This window comes from Dendronephthya gigantea, unplaced genomic scaffold (assembly GCF_004324835.1).
Source record: "Dendronephthya gigantea isolate DGI-Jeju-01 unplaced genomic scaffold, DenGig_1.0 000000F, whole genome shotgun sequence".
Lineage (NCBI taxonomy): Eukaryota > Metazoa > Cnidaria > Anthozoa > Malacalcyonacea > Nephtheidae > Dendronephthya > Dendronephthya gigantea.
The window spans coordinates 2,164,281-2,187,885 of NW_021163010.1; the positions used below are offsets into that span (position 1 = coordinate 2,164,281).

The 23,605-nt window shown below is 34.8% G+C and overlaps 2 protein-coding genes across 2 annotated transcripts; one reads left to right on the plus strand and one right to left on the minus strand.

The window, feature by feature from the left end:
- Window positions 1-558: 558 nt before the first annotated feature.
- Window positions 559-13,951, minus strand: LOC114539193 (sterol regulatory element-binding protein cleavage-activating protein-like). The gene is given in 26 exon segments (XM_028559886.1): window positions 559-802; window positions 1,076-1,138; window positions 1,373-1,585; window positions 1,693-1,770; window positions 1,908-2,167; window positions 2,170-2,175; window positions 2,298-2,383; window positions 2,611-2,688; window positions 2,845-2,960; window positions 3,142-3,475; window positions 3,603-3,859; window positions 4,238-4,443; window positions 4,621-4,654; window positions 4,893-4,991; window positions 5,158-5,252; window positions 5,492-5,604; window positions 5,686-5,812; window positions 5,938-6,013; window positions 6,389-6,491; window positions 6,677-6,791; window positions 6,879-6,949; window positions 11,469-11,612; window positions 11,814-11,971; window positions 12,386-12,485; window positions 12,894-13,042; window positions 13,770-13,951. Coding segments are annotated over 25 exon segments (3,258 nt in total). The 5' UTR covers window positions 13,037-13,042; window positions 13,770-13,951; the 3' UTR covers window positions 559-619.
- A 482-nt stretch (window positions 13,952-14,433) lies between these two features.
- LOC114539034 (F-box/LRR-repeat protein 4-like) lies at window positions 14,434-23,458 on the plus strand. The gene is made up of 15 exons (XM_028559867.1): window positions 14,434-14,764; window positions 15,218-15,308; window positions 16,743-16,866; window positions 18,089-18,181; window positions 18,564-18,777; window positions 19,015-19,085; window positions 19,936-20,005; window positions 20,596-20,705; window positions 21,213-21,322; window positions 21,555-21,684; window positions 21,888-21,977; window positions 22,279-22,386; window positions 22,732-22,815; window positions 22,966-23,070; window positions 23,186-23,458. Exons 1-15 carry the CDS (start codon window positions 14,564-14,566, stop codon window positions 23,328-23,330), a joined length of 1,746 nt encoding a protein of 581 aa, XP_028415668.1. The 5' UTR covers window positions 14,434-14,563; the 3' UTR covers window positions 23,331-23,458.
- Window positions 23,459-23,605: the final 147 nt, after the last annotated feature.

Genomic DNA, 23,605 nt, shown 5'->3' on the forward strand with positions numbered 1-23,605 from the left:
CAAATAGCGGGAACTTGTGTCCAATCAGGATCCAGCAAAGGGATGAAGTCATGTCTGTCACACCTGGACCTATGAATGGACACCTATATCACCCCTATGTGAAATGGTTTTCATAAATTATGAGAAATTCTGAGTTCTATACTGTTAGTTGTTAATTAAGTTCTGTAAAATTTTTAAGGGCTGAGTCTGAGTCCCCTAACTCCCCACCATATAGTCCATACTCCATAGCCTTGCAAAACGCTCTCATCGCGTGTAAGAGTAGAAAGGGCGAGACGCACAGACTTAGAGCACTTTTGAATGAGTTAAATGCTTTTAAAAGTCTTATAATCACGAAAACATTCAGTTTCATAGTCAAATGGGCTCTTTTACTGTAGCCCTTGCGCTAAGGAGACACTCCTACCATCCCCGAGGTGACTGAATGGTAAAGACTTTGGCCATTCCGGCTAAAATGGTTTATTATATCTGGCGGTATGGGACGACAATACTCCAAGGATAGAATTCACATGTCAGTCAAAATCACAAATCAGATTTAGCTGTGTTCTTTTTCAACATCTATTTAAAACTTAGTTCGTAGTGCAGTCCTAATGTATATAAATATTATAAATATTTTAAAAACTATCTAACTATTCTTATTTTCACTCTCGTGAAATGTTAAAAGTACTAGTTTTTCACCGTAATCACAAACTACACTGTTTTCGTCACATTTTAACACGTGGTTGATTAAAATACGATCATATCTCTGTTCCAGTTCCACAACCCTGAGTATGTGACCTTGAATTAATCCCACAACTACCATTGTGTCCTGGAAAGTGAGAAAAACCAGAGTTGACATTCAAAAATGGTGTTTTGCAACAGTGAATGTGAATTACCAAGGAAAAAAGGACAACGATGAGGAAATTTAACATAATTTAATCGTTTGAAAGAAAAAAAAGAGATGCGAAGTTATAATGCAGAATGTATATAGATTATACTCCATGCACGAATGGTTATGGGAGTATTTTTGTATATAATGATTATATACAAGAATACTCCCGTAACCATTCGTGGACGTGGAGTAATTATCAAGTATACATACCTTTCCCACACACACGACAATGTCATTCGACAATGGCGTAATACCAAGACAACCACCAGGAAACTAAGAAGAAAATGTTTTTATTTTCGACAGTGTATATAAATATCAATGAATTGTACCGTCAACCTCGTTGGTCTTCCGTATCTACCTTTGTCATTTTGACACTCACCTTGGGTAATTTGTAAAGAGTGAAACAGGGATCGATACCCAAGGATCCAAAAACAACAACAAATATAGCTACCTCTCGTTAATGGCCTGATTGGCCACACAAACCCGACGGGGGTGCTTTACACTAACCTGTGTCAAACATTGCAAATGATTTCTTGTGAAGCGATCCCACACGCACAACATTTCTGTAATATCCAGAGTTGCTATGCGGGAGGGTGTACTGACGATTGCCACAATTGATGTCGAGTGTTTGGGTGCAAAACGGTTACTTTCACCAGATATAAGACTCCACGATCGAATTTCACCATCAGCAGAACCACTTATCGCAGCATTTCCATCAAACTACACATTATCATAGACAAGCAACGGATATTGAATATAAGTAAAAAATGTGCAAGAATTCTGTAATTTTTTATGAAGGAGAATATATAAACATATTGTCATTGTACCTCTGTCGTGAGTGCTGTAACAGGAGTGGTGTGACCTCGTAAGGTGAAGAGACAAACCCCGGTTTGTGAACGAAATACCTATATACATGGGAGAGGAGTAGTAGAGATAAGGAGTCAGAACAATGCCTTGATAATGTGAACCCTTTCCCAAAGTCTGAAAATAAATGTTGTTAGTGTGTCTAAGAATTTACAACGGAGAAATGTACCCTGGTTACCTTGAGTAAGTTATCAACACTTCCGGATATAACCAGATCTTTACAAACTGAAATGACACTGATTGTTTTTCCATGAGCTCGACAAGAATGAGAAGGGAAATGATCGTTGGATACACTATTCATGATGGTTTTCCACGACGATGGATTGGAATGCATCTTTTTGCGCATGCTTGGCATTGAAGAACTATTGCTGGAATTCTCTGAAAACCGATCTCCAAGATCAATAAATTCAAGGAAACCATTCAGTCGACTTATGACAAGAATTTTGCTAAAATAAACACAGAAAGGTGGGTATATTAAACAGGCAATGAACGTGGGCATTTATAGTGTGTTATTCATTAAGATACGTACGGGTTAATATATTATAAATACCAAAGTACAGTACTGTACCTCCGTGAAACATATCGAATTGTCGTAATTCCACTAGGATCATTTTCATAAAGAAAACAAGTGCGCTTTTTGAAGAAGTCCCAAATCTAGATAAAAAAAAGGTAAAACTGAGCTTAGAGCAGATAACTCAAAACGTTGCTTGTTATAGTAGGCATTTTCACTTTGCATAATCATAATCATATTGATGCAATTTCTGCTACAAAGATTTTCTGCTACAGTGTGTTACTGCATTTCTGCATTCCAGGATAAGCCATGCAGGAACATTGAGTCAGGTCAATTTTTATGCTGGAAAACAACATTACTGAATGTATACCTCAAGATCGCCATTTGAACATCCCATAGCAACAAAGTTTTCCCAACAATGCAACGACCAAATTTTCGTGATGAGTGACTGCAAACAACAAAGTTAGAAGAATACTCTACTGAGCATTACGTAAATCTACAACGGGTGACAAACGGGGTAATTCCTGCATTAATAACACCCCTGCAAACAGTTATATGCAATGCATCCTATTATACATGCACAATACTGATTACCAGACATTACCATTTCCTTTCCACAACACTAATGCATTCTGTTGTTTTCGAGTCCCAAACTCGAACAGATCCTTCAAGACAGGAGCTAACGATAACGTTATCACTGCAGTCAACACATTCTATGTTCTAGATAATAGGATTGAATATACATTGTTTCGTTTAATTGTTCATTATTAATTCTTTGACATAAAGGGAAGAATGAAACCAACACCATAACAAACAATAAGTAAACATGCTCATGCTAGTAACTGGAATTTAGAAAAACGTTTTTCATACGGATTAAGCACTGCCCAAAACATCCAGTTACCTGTTGATGGCCGTCCAGGAATATCGGAGATGTGAGAAGCATTATCGATTTAGCATTAGGCTTAAACTTTTTCACCTTATGATATCTCGGTCGAGTAGACAACAGCTGATAAATTAAATAGACCAAGACGATCATAAATATGGCAGTTATGAGATACAATATTTTCACAAAACCAGCCAGCTCCACAGCATAACTATGCGAGGTCCATCGTAGGTCTTTGCTTATATCCTGATAGAATTTCGATATATTCTCACTGTCCCGAGATAACGGATCCCGAATATGTAAATTTTCGACCTTGTATTGCAGATTTATGGGCGGGAGAACGCTGATATACCTAAAACGAAAAAATGGAACACCGTATACGTATATGTACTTTTTTTAACCTAAAATTGAGTGCATGCATGTACACACAGTGTGATCGACAGCAGAGAGTTAGATACAGACATTTCCAGTGTACATACCTATCCATAACATTAACACCATAAAGGTCTAGTAACTCAGGCCAATGTTGTCGTGAGAGATTCCTCCATAATCCTTCAGTCTTTAGACTCTTTTTACATGGGAAAACATTCGGAGAGTCCTCACTCAACTTTTCCTCATTTGCTGTGTTTGCCAAATCTTGAAGACTGCCACTACTAGCTAGGACTTTTGTGGGGTACTCGTCTTTGTATATTATAGTCGTGGATGTAATATACAGTAAGTAGATGATAGCAAATATCTAAATAATTATAACAAAAATGTAGCAAATAACAATGGCAATGTCACAGTATCGAGATATTGAATCAGTTACTGGCTGATGTTAGCTAGCTCGAAGTTCTGATTGGCTGGAAAATGCAATTTACTGGCTACGAATGCGAATATGGTAATGCCATGCGTATATCATTTGGTATGCTAATGGACGCATCATGAAGGGTTCATTCCAATCTAAACTATCTTCAACCTGTGTCATTTGATCATATTTCTATTAGAAGTTTTATGATGAAAGCATAAACATGCAATTAACATTTCTCGCGGTGACGAGCCCTTTTTTAAAATTGTAAGATATGCGTCATCGTAAGAAAAACTAACGTGAAAACTGACATCTTAAATAGCTTACCATTATTCCTCTTTGTACAATCCTGGTTCGGGCCCAAAAATAGGCAAAGTTTAACCTTCTAGGAAGATCCTGGCGTAGCGAAAAGATTTTCATTGGATTATAGAAGTAAGTGAAGACATCACGCCAGTTTCTTAATCCTGGTCCTTCAGGCTCATCAGGTGTTGATGGTTTTTTATCAGAGGGATCAGTGGGTGGGAGGGAAGGTACTGCAACGAAAATTTATATAGAGTATAAATAACTATAATAGTGTATGTCGCCTGTTAGATTAGTATAAAATTTTCTTGAGGATAATTTTTTACAAGCTATAATATATAGGCCTAAGTACCGCAGTGCGAGTCATTTGCTTTGTATATTATAGGAAGAGTAAAGATATAATTTCGTACCAGGAATTTGAATATGCGGAGACTGCGTCGGGTGCTAAAGAAAAAGCAATTAAAGCAATTAATTTAATCTTAAAATTTAATCTATACAATGCATATATAATGTTTGCTGCCTTATAAATTTTTTTTAGGCGGATTTCCTAACACTCCTTCCGTCCCTCGAAAAATGTCAGCATATCCAGAATTAAGATTGCATCAATCTTTGGTATGTGCATGCACCCCCCTGTCAGGCCTAATCCGCTCCTGCAGTTATTAATTTAAAACAATGGATTCACCTCCAAGCGACCCAGGTCAATTGATAGTACTGTAGCAAAGAAAACAATTTGAAGGAAGAAATCAGTCAGAACACCAACTCCTCCGACCATACAGAACTCCTAACAAAATAATTACAATCGTTTAAAGCGTTGAACTTTACAATCCGCTCATCATGGTGCATGTAAAGAATCGTAACATGGTTAAAGTAGCGAGGCCAGGACACCTATATCATATAGCCAAAGATTGACAATGAATTTTGAAATTACTTTTAACTAGATCAATTACCTGAACTCCAGGAACGAACGTCAAATATCCACAAAGTAATAAGAGAAGCTCTGTTGTCAAATTCAGTGTGATAGACCGTCCTTCTCTACTTAGTCCTACAAAATAATGACCATATATATTTCTAGTAATATCCGAATCCCCCCACAATATACGGTACGGCCCCGATGATAACAATGGGAATGCATATACTAGTATATATTTATACATACATTGGCATTTAGAAGTATAATTTTCTATAGTGATTGAAGTGCACAGGAGACAAAACAATAGTAGATTTTGCATGGGGAATAAAGAAAAAATAAGGAAATGAAAATACAACAACAATATTGCGCACCTTCAGCCACACGTATTGGAACGGGAAGACAAGGATGTGTAGAAACTATAGATCTTGTTATGACCAAAATATTTTCTAATCCAATGATTATTACAAGGTACGGAAATATTTCACTATAAAACACAAAACATATAACATGCGTTGTTGAATCCCGTGTTGAATAAATCTCAGCGTGTACTACCATTGTATCTCACCTGCTGCTAACTGATGGTACCATCCCAAAAAATATACACAGTCCCGCAGCCATTGACAATGAAGCAACCACAGTAACAACGGCACTGAACGCTAGACCGAGTTTCGACTTGACCATTTCAATTTTAGCTAAACATGCAAACATACAAGTGCTTCAATCAGTAACAGCTTAAGTTTTGTTATTTTGTTAAGTATATTAAATACATCACTTTAGCATTTGAATTTGATTAGTCGCAGTATTTTTCTTAACTTACAGACTGAAAACACGAGGTATATGAACACCATGAAATATGTAAAACACAAATGGTAAATTTCAATTATATTGTCACCCTATAGAAAAACATGAAAGATTCAAACGTATATTTCATATTGTTACCTCACACATAATGTTGTAAACATAACGTCATAAGGTGGTGGTTTGTTCTTCAAATAAAGTTCAAAACTGAATTTTCACACGCGGCTTCTCCACAACACCATTTAACGAGAATTATTCCCGACTTATATAATTATACAACATTTAACTTACAGCATATGCATACTTATAGCCCAAGATAAAAATTTGAAATGAGATACCTTGTTGCTGAAACGTACGTGAAGACCCAAGCCAATCATCCCAAGCGCCCGATGCTCGGACACAAGTTAGTAGAAAGAAGCAAAAATTTCATGGACGATATATACATGCAATAATTCATTTGTTATAATTACCTCGTAATGGATATGAACTATTGTATGACTATCGCTGTCACTTTTCATTGTACAAAATTGCGGAAACTTTTCTAGAAGAAACTTTTTCAGACTCTTTGTAAAGCTAGCAAAATAAAAAAAAATACATTGTTCCATTATACCTCGCTACTATATAACACGTCCAGGTACACATTTAACGAGCTTTAATTTTAAAAAATGAATTTATATAGGAGACATTCTCCTTGCATTATTCAGTCATTGCATTAAAACGTTAATTACATTTTAAAATTTCTCTTACAGTTTACCAACCTTGGATTATGGTCACGCAACACAGTCGTCACAGCATAACGAATGACCAGACACGTTTCATTCACAGCTAAAGGAAACAATCCTATCGACCGCAGAGGCACTCCAAAAATATTTTCTAAGAAGTAAAAACAACACAAGCTTGTTGATTAACAACACCTCACCTGACTCAAGCACCTGGATAGCTCAATAAATTATTGTATACCTTTTAAACTGACGATATTCTTGCTTGGTTTCCCATATATTTTTCCTAAAATATTCTTATCATTTTGAAAACTAAAAGTAAAAAAAATGGTAATATAATAGTGTATTTGTATATATAAAAAACAATAATTATACGTCAGTTACTCGACAATAATTAACATGGTTTTAAACCCTGGTACTTTTTGATTTCAAAAAAACACCACGAAAAAACATCTAAAATATACGCTTCTGTTCATGGAATTTTTTTAACCCTGTCGCACACAGTTTGCTAAAAGTATGGTACATGCTGTGTATGAGACAAGGTTCTTACCCAATGTTTTTTTTCCACTAGATTTCTAAACCGACTCTGAATTATAATTAATTCAATGCACAATGTTGGAATTGTTGGGTTGTTGACACTTAAAACCTTTTTGACGTGGTTCATATATATATTTCTTTCCATGCAATTCCATCGAGGAATGCCAATAGGATAGATTTTTATACAAATAATTATCGTATAGCATTGATTTAGCTAATCCTATTTTGGTGATAGGCATTTAATTAAAGATGATATGATAGATATAAAGAGTGATTAGATAAACCAAGCATGACTCACGTGTATCAGAGGCGATTTAGAGAACAAATGTGAAACATATATACATATAGAATTCATTCTACGATGTTTGTATAATGTTTAGTTTTGAAAACATTGTGTTAACGCAGTGAGGGGCTTTTATTTACAATATACATACACTGTTCAGAGATATAAGAAAATTACCAAAGAGACCGACAAGAATTCAAAGAAAAACTAATATGAAGTATTCTATTTCTTTAACTACAATATATTTTATTTCATAATCACATGTTTCGGTTTAGCTTTTAGCACAAGCACTAGTGACGCAGCTGAAATAAATGACAAACGTTTGATGGAAAGATTGGTGAATTACGGAACTTCAGGAAGGTAAGATTTTGTTCCATCTTTTCAATATATTACAGCTTACAATCTAAAATAACGGCGCTGTAGACATTATGTATTAATTTCTTTACTTCTATATGCGATATGCGATACACATGCATGCATGCATGCAAATCCCAACGCAATTCGGGAGATGCTTGTCACAAACACTTCCACAAAAGAACTTACAAAAAATCAGCAAGAATAAAAACACAAAACACACCATTATCTAGTTTTCAAGCATACAATTATTGTACAGTGACCACAACAGTCTAAATAAAGCGAGTCTTAGAATAACTATACATGCATGCGTGAATTAAAATAGCTAGATATAGGAATACTGAATATTGCATAAATCTTCCACTTTCATCCTATACATATATATTAATAGTTATTTAGAGTATATAAACACGGAAGCAGGAACATAATTCTATTAAAGCAAGGCCATTATAAATAAGAAATTTTATTAGTCTTATTTGAAAGAACCCATAAAATATTACTGTACATATTAGGCTGGATTTTGAATTTTTGATATCTTGCTTATAAATCTTGATTGAAATATTTTGAATAGCTAATATCAGTAAGCCTTTCGCTATCCTTTTCTCAAACGTGATGAAGCAAATGCTTAAAAGATACAAATGCATGTACAACTGAACTAATGCACTTTCAGAAGCCCCCAAGTCGTAACATCGAGAAAGTTGCTTCACCGTTTTTGTTGAGCAGATTTTCGAAGACGCTGTTTCATGCATGGTTATTTTCCATCTGCATGGTGCTATAATTAGATCGTAACCCCACCTTGATTGATCGGAGGCTAATATCGGAAGGCTATTATTCGCTTAATTTCGAATAATGATAATGTTGTAACGAGTATTAGAAGTGGGTATCAATCTGACGTTTTCCACTTTCATGGGGCATGCATATAGTATAATATAGAATTATAGATACGCAAAATATATATGTTGGAATTGTAGGCCTATTGATATTGTAACCTTTTTGACGCGGTTCATACATATATATAAGGAAATACTTTCAGTTATTTAATTAGCTTAAATCCCCTTCGTATAGAGTAATAATGTTCGAACCGGCTTTTGTGGAAAAATAGAAATTGAGACCTTCATTCCAGACTATATATACAGTATTTACACACAGCATGCAGCCGCATGTACTGTGGATGATATCGTATCTTCTTTCCATGCATTTCTGTCGAGGAATGCCAATAGGATAGATTTTTATACAAATAATTATCGTATAGCATTGATTTAGCTAATCCTATTTTAGTGATAGGCATTTAATTAATGATGATATATAACAGATATAACAGTGATTAAACACTACGATGTTTGTAATGTTCAGTTTTGAAAATGTTGTGTTAACGCCGTGAGGGGCCTTTATTTACAATATATATATACACTGTTTAGAGATATAAGAAAATTACCAAAGAGACCGACAGGAATTCAGAGAAAAACTAATATGAAGTATTCTATTATTCTAACTACAATATATCTTATTTCATAATCATATGTCATTCGGTTTAGCTTTTAGCACAAGCACTAGTGACGCAGCTGGAATAAATGACAAACGTTTGATGGAAAGATTGGTGAATTACGGAACTTCAGGAAGGTTAGATTTTGCTGCATCTTTTCAATATATTACAGCTTACAATCTAAAATAACGGCGCTGTAAACATTATATGTATTGATTTCTTTACTTCTATATGCGATATGCGATACACATGCATGCATGTAAATCCCAACGCAATTCGGGAGATCCTTGTCACAAACACTTTCACAAAAGAACTTACAAAAAAATCAGCAGGAATAAAAAAAAACACAAAACACACCATTATATAGTTTTCAAGCATACAATTACTGTACTGAGTCACCACAACAGTCTAAAGCGAGTCTTAGAATACATGCATGAATTATTATATAGGAATACTGAATATCGCTTGCAGGAATATACTGAATATTGCATAAATCTCCCGCTTTCATCCTAAACATATATATTAATAGTTATTTAGAGTATATAAACACGGAAGCAGGAACATAATTCTATTAAAGCAAGGCCATTATCAATAAGAAATTTTATTATTCTTTATATTTGAAAGAACCCATAAAATAATACTGTACATATTAGGCTGGATTTTGAATTTTTGATATCTTGCTTATAAATGCTTATAGATCTTGATTGAAATATTTTGAATAGCTAATATCAGTAAGCCTTTCGCTATCCTTTCCTCAAACGTGATGAAGCAAATGCTTAAAAGATACAAATGCATGTACAACTGAACTAATGCATTTTCAGAAGCCCCCGAGTCGTAACGTCAAGAAAGTTGCTTCACCGTTTTTGTTGAGCAGATTTTCGAAGACGCTGTTTCATGGTTATTTTCCATCTTGTTCTATAGTTAGATCGTAACCCAAGCTTGATTGATCGGAGGCTAATATCGCAAGGCTATTATTCGCTTAATTTCGAATAATGATAATGTTGTAACGAGTATTAGAAGTGGGTATAAATCTGACGTTTTCCACTTTCATGGGGCATGCATATAGTATAATATAGAATTATAGATATGCAAAATATATCTGCCCATTTCAACATGTTAATCAAACATCATCACACTCATAAATTAGCTTTTAGGTACGTCCACATAAGTATGTTGCAAAGCTTTCGGACTCGGTCCGTTAACCTTGGCCTTCCCGGGTTAACGGCCCGAAGGCTTTGCAGTACTAATACTTACGGGTGTACCGTGAACCTATTTACAATACAATTTATTCATATTGTGATATCATCATGCAAAATGACAAGAATATTATCATGACATTCATCAAATATTTTTGAATGCAACATCTTTGCTTTCAGTTATATAGGTAATAGCAAACATCAGGTTTGACCTCAAAACATGTAACTTGATCCAGGATTAATCAATTATTATTCTTTTTGGCACTTCACTCGATGCTGGAATATTCCAGAAGTTTAAAGGGTCTTAAATTCGAGCGGTATTATACACACTTCAAAACTATAGATCTTCAAATTCAAAACTATAGATCTTCCGGCAGGAATCGAACCTACGCTTTTGCGATGCCGGTGCAATGCTCTTGCCACTGAGCTACAGAGGTAACTGACATATTCCATTACCATCCTATACACATTAACCACGCTTGCTCTTGTCAGCTACCTCTGTAGCCCAGTGGCAAGAGCATTGCACCGGCATCGCAAAAGCGTGGGTTCGATTTCTGCCGGAAGACCTATAGTTGACTCGTTTTTGAAGTGTGTATAATACCAGTATACCACTCGAATTTAAGACCTTCAAACCTCTAGAATTGATCCAGGATTACTATAAGTTACCTATCTGCTTCGATCTGTTGTTCATAATTGACTAAAATAAAATAGAGCAAAAGCCACGGCCAAGGTCTTATTACAGGGCCCCCTTCTCTTTTCGGTGGCCGCGTTATCTGAGCAGCGCGGCCTATCAAAATAGACTTATATGTACAGTATGTCCTACTTTTATCAATATGTAAAGTACTCTGCAAACAACGACGTTCCTGGAGCAGTAGAGTGGCATCATCAGTTGACGAGAATGCGCTGATGTTTTTTTAAACTTATTTTTGTTGAACGCTTTTTGTTATTGAGAAAAACAATACTTTATTATTTCTGTACCTGGTAACATCTTTCCAAAGACTTGCCGGAGATATCTGAAGACAACCTTTCTTAGGTAAAATATTTCCATCCTCGCCAAGCAAAATCGAGTCACGATGGCGTATCAGGAAACACAGATCAGATAACTTGACTCTCTTTTTGTTTCTAGAAAAAATTTATATAATTGCATAATACTCATTCGAAGAGTAATTTATTAGTATAGAACCACCACAGAAATAGCAATTTCCTATGTCTTTATTCGCACTGGATAATTAATGTGAAAATTTTGAAAATGGAAGAAAATTGGAAATCAAGCAAATACGAGTAAATAACAACTTGTACATACATGAAGAAAATTGTATTTACCTGTCAGTATGTTTATGCTCATTTAGAACATGAACAATTTTAAAAACTGGTTTAAATGCTTCTTGTATGCCATACGGCAAAATCAAGGTGTTGTTAACAGGTTCAATCAAGATTGTCACAATTACTTGTTGAATGAAAGCTGCTGGTTTCTCTTTTAGCTGAATAGAAGAATATTAAGAATTAAATATTACCGAATATATTTTATTTTATGCTTAAATTTTTGTTCACTTCAAAATACTTAATTAATCTCAGCCTTGTGCAACATACTGGGAACAGCGAATTGATTTTTTAACTAGGATTTTCAAAATGGTGATTCTGAGCTGTAGCCATCATTACACGCTAACTAGAAATTGTTGTTTTTCCCAGAGATGTTGAAGTAATACACTTATATATCATTCTTGCAGGGAAAGAACACAATTATATATCTAAACTTTTAACCAACTTTTTTTTACCTGGTACCTTTACATTTTCTTTATGCATCGCAATCAAAACTTGATATCACTTATTAGCAGGCATTACATATTAATTATACCTACTGTATACTCAGCAATATTAATATGAACAAATTTTACCCAGTTAGGTTTTTCACTGTTTGAACCATTCAAAGACGTTGTTTCATTCCATTCAGATGGAATCTTGACAGTCAAAGGAAGATAAGTTATAATAGGTCCACTAAGCAAAGCAAAAAAAAAGCATTAGTACAGCTTATCACCTAGTATCACCTAGATTAACCTAGAAATTATAAAGAGCATTATTGCCATGCAATAATTAAAATAAGTCTTTTTACACTTGTCTCCAATAAATTTGTAATAATTGCCCCTTTCCCTAAAAGGTAAAACACCCCTGAGATTTTTAGATGTCTCAAGGTTGCATTGTTCTGAATTGACTGATCATCAAGTGCAACATTATCATTCACAGAAGGATATGATCATAATTTAGAGAAAGGGAGTACCAAGTAACTTTCTAAAATGCTAATAGTATCAAGTAATCAACCTCTCTGCTTTGTCTTGATTCAGAGATTTTATTACAGTATTAATAGTCAATACCACTTTATAAAGACAGTTCATGAATTATGTTTACCTGCAAAGGAAGATTAACACACCACAGATGAATATTATAAAGCCAGGATGTTTTGCACAAAAAAGTCCATGATAATAATAAATTCTTTCTAATAAATTCCTCTCTGAAACTACTGGATATTCATCCACTTTAGCTTGTTGCATCTGTCACTAAAATGGTTGAGCAATAATAATAAGGATTAATTGGGAAGAAGGGATGAAATTTATGTATTGATATAATTAGGATCTTTGACTTCTGAAGCTAAGAATATATTTGTTTACATCTAATACTTGTGCATTAATTGGGAAAATAACAGCTGGGGCAAAATACATAGTTATTTCAATTAGACCTTAAAAGATTTCCTTTAACCAATTATTATATGTAGTACATGTACGGCATGAGGTTCAGAACAAGAATCATTCTCAGATTGAATTGGCGATATGGCCAAAGAATAGCAATAGAGGCAAAGATGTGCCTTCAGGTATAAAAATCCAGGCAGGTGAACACAGTGCTGTAGGTGACAAACATAACTGCTGTATATAATGATATGTTTAAGGTTTATCTCATCCATCAGTTGGGATGAATCTATGGGCTTTAGCATTATAGATATTCTGAATTTATTCACTTATTTCAATATTCCACATCAGTGGAAGGATTAATGACTTAAATGGGATAATATGATTTGAAACATCGCTTTATCCAGATGAGTTTGTGGGTGTTCACATTAAATAGTTCTTCATATCTTTGGCACAAATACATGGACAAAGTTTCCAAAATATCAGTAGTATAAGGAAATCCATCAAATGGTGTATATTGGTCAACCTAAATAACCTAATTAATACACAAATTACTATAAAGTATGCATGCAGCATGTTGATACTGATGGTAATAAAATACCTTGCCTTTCTAACTTTCAGAAGAGACGAAACGTCCAGACGATAGAGTCAAAAACTAACAGAAAGTTAAATATGTCATGACGGTACATAATAACTCGCTTGAACTGCATGTTAGGTTTTGACTTTCTTTCATTTTCACAGCATCATGCTCAAAGCATTCAAAATATTCAAAATGCCCACAATTAATACAGATCATAACATTATAATAACACTAGAGGGGACATGTAGGGTGAAGTTGGGTGGTACAACGCGGCTAATAATAGATCTGCAATATACATTGCTAGTAGGTCACGGTTGGTTTTGAACGTTTTGAACAATTGTCGTTGAAACCACAAAATTCTATGACCTATTTATGTTGTTCTACGTATTTTGTAAATCTTCCTGAATTTTTTTTAAACGTTTCGCTCGGAAGACTAGATGTACATTCATGTTAATTATCATGTAATGTATATAGTATAGCGCTCACGCAGTGACACTCAGCCTGCACAGACTCTCTCTTCTCCACAGAAGCTTTTAAAAAGGTTATATATAGGATTAAAAGTTTTAATAATTCAGATATAAATTCACGGGTAATATACGTGTACTTTCACATTTTTCTCTTTAAGAATAAGGAGTACGACTCAATTCACCCTATTTATTCATGTTTACCTATTCATATCCCCTCGATGTTGACAATTGACATTTACTGTTTACATTTTGCAATTTTGACACTTCTAAAATCACAATTTCACATTGATTAACGAAAATCTTTTGTAAGATGATTCTAAGACTCGAGTCTTGATTACTTATTTGGCTATGGATGGTAATACAGAGAATTCGACAGATGTGCGTGGTAAATCAATTTTTAAATCCCTGAAGCGCCAAGCAGTGAGCAAAGTTTTAGATTTTTCAAGTCAATATGGCTCTGAAGACTCAAGAAGTTATACTGTGGACAATATTGTTGGCGAAACCCATAATTACCCTGATTATGGCGATTTTACCCAGGCACTTGTTTTTGTAAGTATGTCTATGAATTAAGTATTTAAAGATGCAGCATGAAACTGTATGCCAGATGTTAGTGTGTGTTTTGAAATATATATGTGGCATTGCAAGGTAGAGATGATATAAATATACTGGAGAACTGCAATAAATGCCTGATACTACTTTATGTGATGGTAAATGTGGGAGAGTTACTGCAGTCTGGTGTGAGGTTATTCTGTATGGATTATTGAGAAACTAAGCATGTACAATACTTCATTGACATTGATAACATTGATATCAAGTACATTACACAATTGAACAGGATTATCCAAATTCGGTTTAATATCGAAATTTGGCAGGAAATTATCCAGGAAATTTGTTATTAATTTTCTTTACCAAAAACAATTAACTTGTGAATTAGTTCAATATGTCAATTTCAATTAGTAATTTTATATAATTAAATGATCCTAAAATGATATATTTCTCTAGAGAACCTATGGAACATGGTGGAACCAGTGTCCATCAACTCCAAAATATTTTCAATACACAAACTTCAATTTTATTAGTCAGGATTTTATAGGTTTGTACATGTTAAATATGTCTAGTTATTTCTAGTTCTCCCAAACTCCCACACATGTTTCTATTTAACAATTAGACAACAAGTCCGAGTTGTTTTTGAGCGAATAGTCAACGAAGGTGAAGCCTGAGTTGACTATTCGCTCATAGACAATGAAGACAAGTTGTCTAATTGTTTTGGTATACACCCTGTACCTAGATATATTAATTTCGAGAAAATAATCGATACACCGCAATTACACCGAAAAATAATTTAAATAATTCAATTTTATACGGTCGTGTGAGCGAATCTTTTCCAAACGTTTCACCATCACGAATAGACAATGGTTGAGTAGCCAATCAGAATGTAGGATTTGTAATAGACAATAGTCGGGTGTATACTAAAACTGTATAGAAGCACAGGAAAATGTTTATTTTATAATATAACTCGATAAAAAGATTTTGTAAAAATATTATAATTTGATTCAATTACAAATTCTCATAATACATTAATTACTTCACTTGTCAAGTTCGGTGCGAAAACTCCCATGTTTCTATATACAGTTATAGAAACATACTTCTCAACCAATCAGCATATGTGCGTACTTTAAATGTTATATTATAATAGTATATAACAGTAAATATTAATTTGGTCACTGGAACGAATAATTATGCCATTAAGTCCTATAGCTATAGACCTTTACCATAATGATGTCAAACATGGAAAGTCTAATGTAACACGAAGTTTGATTGGCTTGATAGTTTTTTGAGCCAATTAAATTTTGTGTAACGTCAGACTCACAGACTAACGTCAGACGATATCACAACTCGTCTCCATATATATTTTAGTCTGATCACTCTTGTTTCGATCAATCCATATCATGGATTCCTCAAGATGTTATTTTCCGGATTTATCTTATACTTATCTCTGACTTATATATAGAAATATGTACAGTGACCTTAAAAATTCGCTGCCGCCGCCACGCACTCTAGTACGTACGGCATCAAGATCGTGCTGTTCCAGGGTTTTATCCGTTGTCCTTCAGCTTGCACACCACTGCCACATCACCAAACCTCGCACAATGCTGCAAAGCCGGTTTCCAGCAGCGATATTGAATAAAAAAAATTCGTTGTCGTACCATATTTTGTGTGTTTGAAGCCTTTGCGAATCTAAAGTTCGCTTTTAGTTGGATTGGAGTGGGACAAGTTTTCGACTAAGTCTTCATGTCCATGTCCATCAGTGACATCCGAACGCACGCGAATTACTGTGTGTTTCGAAAGCGAGGCTTCATGGTTTGGTATTATTCGTTCTCATTGTTCTCATTGACTCCCAAATTACATGGAAGCCAAACAAACATGCAAAAATTTGGCTGCGAATTTTGTTGTTTAAAGCACACGCATGTATTTAATATAGTACCTGCACGACAGAGGCACTGATTCCTTTCTTTCCCTATTGTAGATATTCAATTTAATGAGGCTGTTTACCCAACAGAAGTAGAAATATATGAGACATACAACCCTGGAGCCGTGGTCAGGATTCTTGCATTTGATAGTGATTCAAGTACAACAAATGTTTATAATAGGTACAATTATTTCTGCTGATTTTGGCTCTAATATACGTAACCCGGCAGGATGTAACTGGAAACTATATTGACTACTAGAGTATTTCCTGTAGAAAATGTATTTAAAATTTTTAGTTTTACAGCGAATTAGTTTTCCCAAATAATTACTGGCCTTTGTAAATAAATCAACTATATAGTCTGTATATACTAGTTTGTAATTAAACTAAAACACTGTCAAATGAAACCCAAGGTATCATACAATCTCACTGATGTTTTTATTAAAATTGAATCATCATCAGTAAGGGTAAATCAATCATGATTTTTGGCACTTCACTCGATGTCGGTAAATTCTAAAGGTTGAGAGGGTCTTAATTTCGAGTGGAAATATACACACTTCAAATTCAAACCAGGAACAGTTGATGGAGAAATGAGTAGTAGTTTGCAATTGTTTTGATAGGCAGCAAAGTCGATGAAGACTAAATTTTGTAACGTCTTTGATATAGCAATAAACATTTAATCTCTTTTCAATTCGGACAATATAGTTATTGTCAGTATACATTGAGATTTGAGAGCAACTTTGTTATACATTATACAAAAAGAACAATTGATGCAGACATGCAGTGTTATTATTAAGACGTCCTTTCATAACCATCCGCTGTCTTATTTCAATACCTTTCTATTTATGGAAGTATCCTTGCCCGGTACGCCCCTCATGAATAAAGGAACATTTTGGAAAAACAATAAACAGGAAGAACAAGCCCGGCGGGAACAGCAAGTTTTTATTATATTCATGCAGGAAAATAACGTTGTTATACTTATATAAAAGTTTAGAAACAGGAATAGCGGCAACTTCACTACTATGTCGGTATGTACGCGGGAAGTACAGTTTCAGTCGTATGTCTTGATAAAAATTCCGCGTTATGACGTAATACAGCCAGGCAGTTGGCGAATGGGAGACATGTTTGTCTATACCTATCACAGATTGATGCCTGATATACTGATTACTCTCAGACTCCTTTACTCTACGCTGAATTATTGTCAATAAATTTAATATGTCAGGAGCTGCATATAGACGCCTCCAATCAAGTAGACTTCTCTCTGTATAACTCTCTGCGTTGTTTTTATTCTGTTTTTGAACTGAATACCCGGTACTTGAATATGCAAGGAATGAAAAATATATACCAGCACCCATTTGCCAGTTTATCAACTATTATACGAGTAAGGATCAATATTTTTTTTTCAGGTGGTTTGTTCTATGGTCTGGAAATATACAGAGATGTAAGCGCCAAGCTCGGGTCTTCACACCAAAACTAAAGAAATGTCCTTTCAAATCCAGGTATGTGAAGTTATTATAAAATATTATATATATATAAATATATAATATATATATATAATATATATATATATATATATATATATATATATATATATATATATATATATATATATATATATATATATAGAATATCGATAGTAATTTGTAATATATCATACGAGGTTTACTAATTAAGGATGTAATTTTGTATATTTGTATAATACACACGCCTACGTTTTTCATTTCCTTATTGGAACTGAATTACTTAAGGTACTGTTGCCTAGCCTGTGCCAGACTTCCCATATAACTTTGTTCGACGCATTTAAATGCTTGGAATGCAAGAAAATCCTTTTATAATGGGAGTTAGACGTTATTTTACCAACAAAGTTTTTTCTATTTGTAGACGTCTTAGACTAGAGTTCAACCAAAATCATGTTGATTACTACACTGAGTTAGATGCCGTTTATCTTCATGGCGTAGACTCTAAAGAAGAATATTTCGACAATGAAGATTCGGTTAAGAATTTAAGTGATATATTTCGTGGAAAGATTGCACTGAATAGCGTCCATGATGAAGTACATGGTGAACAAGTGGCTTTGAATATCCTCATGCTTCCAGTATGTACAGTAATTACGCTATATCGACCGACTAATTTACATGAAACACATGCATGATTGTAATAATACCGATCTTTAGTACTGATTTTTTGTCTGAGTATTGATCTAATATGCTTTTGAATAGAATGATGGAAAACACTTGATATTATCGGCCTAGAATGACATTCGTGGATCGAATATTTAGGATTCGATGTTATATTTATTTTTAACTCCTGATTTCCTCAATTTCGAATGTAGATTGAAGTAATCAACAAAATCTTTTCATATTTGACTTTTACTGATTTTGGTAATCTTTCCAGATCTTGCAGGTAAGGAAAAAATCGTACATTATGTACACTGGGATTTATGTGGTTACGTCGACTTTACAGTAACTTTCAGTACGAAAAAAATGTGTTGCAACTATAGCCTGTTCCAAATAAGGAATGTTTACGACAGTCGTAGCCAATGCAAAATATTGTAGAGTATTTAAGATTGTACGATTTTAAAAGTTTTAAATTGTTACGCTGGCTAGTACGTTGTGAGTGGCGAAACACTGACATGCATTTTACCATTAGTTTCTTCAATTCTGCATGCTGCTCAATAGTCAATAATACGAAAAGAAAAGTGCAGAGACCGAGTGCACGCGGTGGGTCATGCCTACCTCTTTAGGGTGCCTCGCCTCTCTTAGAATTTCACGTACGCCTACTATGGATATTGTAGTATCCATTAAATTAGGGCGCCAGGCCAAAATAATGGTTTCGCTAAAAGACGTTTAGCGTTTGGGGCGGTTGTGATAAAACGCTTCTTTACATTGAGTTTTTAATTTATTCGTAGTCAACTCCAATTCTCCAAAGCACAATGCATGAATTTGATTGGCCAATCCTGTCACGAACTATGTTTAAAAATTTACTACTTTTCATACAGCAGGCCCCTGGGCAAAAGTCATGTATTGAACGGGGTTATATTAATCTAAATTCGATTTCGCTTCGTTCACGGAACCGGACAAATTTGGGACCGTACTTTAATTCGTCCGGTTCAGGTGTTCACACGGTGATAATGAATGAAAATTTGACCGGTTCTACGGTTTCACACGAGGAAACCGGATGAATTCGAACACGGTCCCAAATTTGTCCGGTCGCGTATGTACATAGTCTTATTTGATATATTTTTTCTATGAAGATCGCTCCGGAATTATTGCTATGATCCTTTATGGTTCAAGGAATTTGACCTGCAACCTTATTGGCAGAAGGTACGTATAATGTCAACCTGCAACCCAGGGTCTTTATAGACACGCCTCGGGAATTCGTACGCTCCCCTGGGTGAAGACCCTTGGGCGAGTGACGGTCTGTTCGGAGTTGCGAATCATGACGCTTATCTGTGATATAGGTCAATATAAAAACCTACATGGCAGTTTTATACGAACTTCGCTTAAAGTGCATGCATAAATTTTACGTTCATATGCCATTCAAATAGCGCGAGAAAGACTTATCTCGCACAAATATAACGAAAGTTAGGTTCGTTTGTCCGCCGTTTACAATTAGCTTTGCGTCGTATAGAGATAGCAAGAAAAATAAAAGACCGACATATCAAATCTTGTAACCGAATTCGATGATTAAAAGGGGTTATAAAGGATAACAGGCTCTCATGGGGGATGCCATGAGGTTATGCAGCTTCGGGTCGCAAAATACAGGAATGAAGTGCGTTGTAATGACTATATAATGTAATCCCGAAGTATGAACGAAGATTATTTATATCATATTAATTTTATATCAAGCTTGGCTTGTTTCTTTTTAACTCTTTCGATGCCTATAAGGGTTTTTAATTTATTTTCCTAATCAGGTAAATGATGTCAGTCTTCATTACTTGGGTGATAGATGCCAATCAGCAAAGAAAATTAGATTATCATGGTGCGGTTCGAATAATATGTTGTCCTCACCTCACTTTTCAAGGTATTAAATAACAGTGATCTCGTTTGAATCAGAATTTTCGGAATATACTGTAAGCCTTACATCGTAATTAAGGCTGTTTTTCACTTTGCGTACAGCACGAAAAAATTTTAAAAATGTCCGACGCTCATAGATCTCAAAATTTTCTTCAAGAATTCAGAATTCATTTGCTTCAAAAAACTGTAAATTCGCGTCGCGTTGGCGAATTGCGTCCAGTGTACATGCATGTGTGTTTTTTCTGGCATAAAATTAATTATACACTGACAACTTGGTCAACTTAGAAACTTTTAAGCTGTTATGCCCGTGTACCGACGTATACGTATGTGCAAAAAACGCGACAGCGGAAGGCAATATCCTAAGTGCATTTTTTATTTTGATTTGTTAACTTCATAAGGACTAAGAAAATTTCAGAACTTTTTACAAGATGTTCAATAATATTTTTATTAAAAAATCCATAATGTAAATTCAAAGTAAAGCTGTGTTTGGTCGAACGTCTCTATTTTGTTTCAGATTTCTTCAAAAGATCAGTGGGAGGTTAAGATGCTTGTACCTGTCATGTTGTAGATTTGTTGACCATGATGCTTTGCAACAGATCACAAAAGTTTGCCCGAAACTCGAAGGTAAAAACAGGCTTAGAAATAGGGTCGTTAGAGTGATTATGCATGCATGGTAGAGGTTTCTCAGCTTTCTGAGAGGTTTCTCAACTTTCTGTTTGAAATCTGTCACTATATACAGTTATAAAAACTGCTAATTTATACAATGGGCTTCCGTCAGCTAAGGTGAATGTATTTAGGATTCTAAGAGCCTAAGAATATCTAGCGTTTTTTACAAATGTATATGTAATATTTATAGAATTAGATTTGTCGTCGTGCATTGACATTCCAAGTGAAGCATTTAAAGAATTGGCAAGGTTACAATGCTTGAAGAGATTAAATCTCTACAGAACACAGATAACAAAGATAGGTTTCGAGAAAATTGCCAGGTACCTGCCTCCATACATATAGTTGACCTCCCATGTTGTGTTCGATTCCGAATCACGAGCCTCAATTAGCCTGTTTTTTGTTCTCATTTATTCAGAAATGCACAATCTTTCCACCCCAACACCCCCAGTTGACAGACCCACACTAGAGTATTAGACCTACACAGTAGTGTTACATGTTAATTTTACAATTGTATTACATTTAGGTCTTGTACAGAATTAATGCATGTTAACCTGGGAGGATGTTTTAAATGCGAGAACTACGATGAAATGATGAAGTATTTGGAGAATTGCCCGTAAGATTGATGCTATTTTCTTACACACTTTCTTTATTCGCCTTGTCCACGTTAGTGAAATTAGTACCACAGCTATGCTGGAGATATGCGACGCCAATAGTAATCCGTATCCATTACAATTTTGAAGATCTAAGCCATGTAATAAATAAATGAATATATTGATTCCAATTATCCTGCATTTAATGAGCCATTTATTGGTACTGCATGTCGGCGTAATTTTACGCAACCGCAAATCCTTTCCTGACCTTAAATCACGAAAACTGTAACAAAGCGACATAACCCATTTATTTATTTCTTGCAGAAATATTGTTTCGTTAGATTTGTGGAGAACCAAATCACTGACCGCAAATGGGATCGTCCATATTTTTCAAAACTGCCCCAATCTTGAGGAAATTGATCTTGGTTGGTGGTAAGAGATTGATAAATATGTTGTAATGTTGGGATTTGGTATGCATGTATAGAATGTAGTTAATGTAGGCTCACCTCCGTTGAATGCTTTAGAGACACTAATCTCACTGTTCACATGAGCCCGATTACCCGAGATTCAACGAAGCGTGAGAAGACTTTGAGGTATTGAAATAAGTCTTTATGACACCAAACAAGCACATGCTATTGTTGTGGTGATTATACAACTGCCAGGATCATGTTATCTGCTCATTTCAATACCTCAAAATCATCTCACACTTCGTTGAATCTCAGTCGGGCAACCGGGCTCATGTAAACAGCCCCTAAGTCTCTGTTTTTTTCGTTATAGTTCTAATGTTGCGACACATGGTTGCTTGCGTCTTCTGGTCACTCACTGCCCGAAAATTAAGAAAATTTTTCTCACAGCCTTAAGGTAATGCTAAATTAATGTTCGAATAATGCAAAATATATAATTCTTTATACTGTAAAGATCACAATCATGCTGTTGCATGTTGTATCATATGTTGCATTTAAAATTCGTGACGATGTGAAGTGTCAATAATTTTTCCGTGTGATCTCATAGAACGGTGTTAGACGATGATCTTATTGCCATTTCTGAGAACTGTACTATGCTAGAACAGCTGGACATTCTTGGAAACTCGAATGTTACAAAGAAATCTGCCGAGAGGTTAGTTTATCATTTTGCAAATCTTTGCGCTGTATCTTTGCATGAAAAGTAAGACATCTTTGGCCGCATAGGAATTGCGCAGTGATTATACGTGACAATGGTTTTATGTTTTAAGGATCCTCGAAGAATGCAAAAATCTCAAATTCTTTGATGTCTCATTCTGTTCCCAACTCGATGATGATTGGTATCGTGCAGCTAAAGAACGTTACCCACTCGTGGATTTAAAGAAAAGTGTTCAAAATGTTCAGCCTCGAAATTAAGCATAATTCGAGTTTTGGTGAAAGTAATTCTAGTGTCCGGCTGACTCTATGTTGCAAATGAAACAAAGCCAGAGCAATCATGCAAATATAATTTATAAAGAAGTATCAGAATAAAAACAAGTCATAGAGATAAGCAAAAATCAGTCTATGTCAGTTAATGATGCAATGCTGCGTGATCGACTATAATTCTGATTTGTAATGATTGTGTCACATCATCAAATCGTAATAGCGTTGGCGGCTGGAGGTAAAAGAGAAGAGTTTTTTGCTATTGTTTT

Excerpts from the sequence above, each read along its gene's own strand:
- LOC114539034 (XM_028559867.1), top strand. The coding sequence starts at position 14,564 with ATGGATGGTAATACAGAGAATTCGACAGATGTGCGTGGTAAATCAATT. Across the intron at positions 15,309-16,742 it reads TATTAGTCAGGATTTTATAG|ATATTCAATTTAATGAGGCT; the intron begins GTTTGTACATGT and ends TCCCTATTGTAG. Across the intron at positions 20,006-20,595 it reads TGCAACCTTATTGGCAGAAG|GTAAATGATGTCAGTCTTCA; the intron begins GTACGTATAATG and ends TTTCCTAATCAG.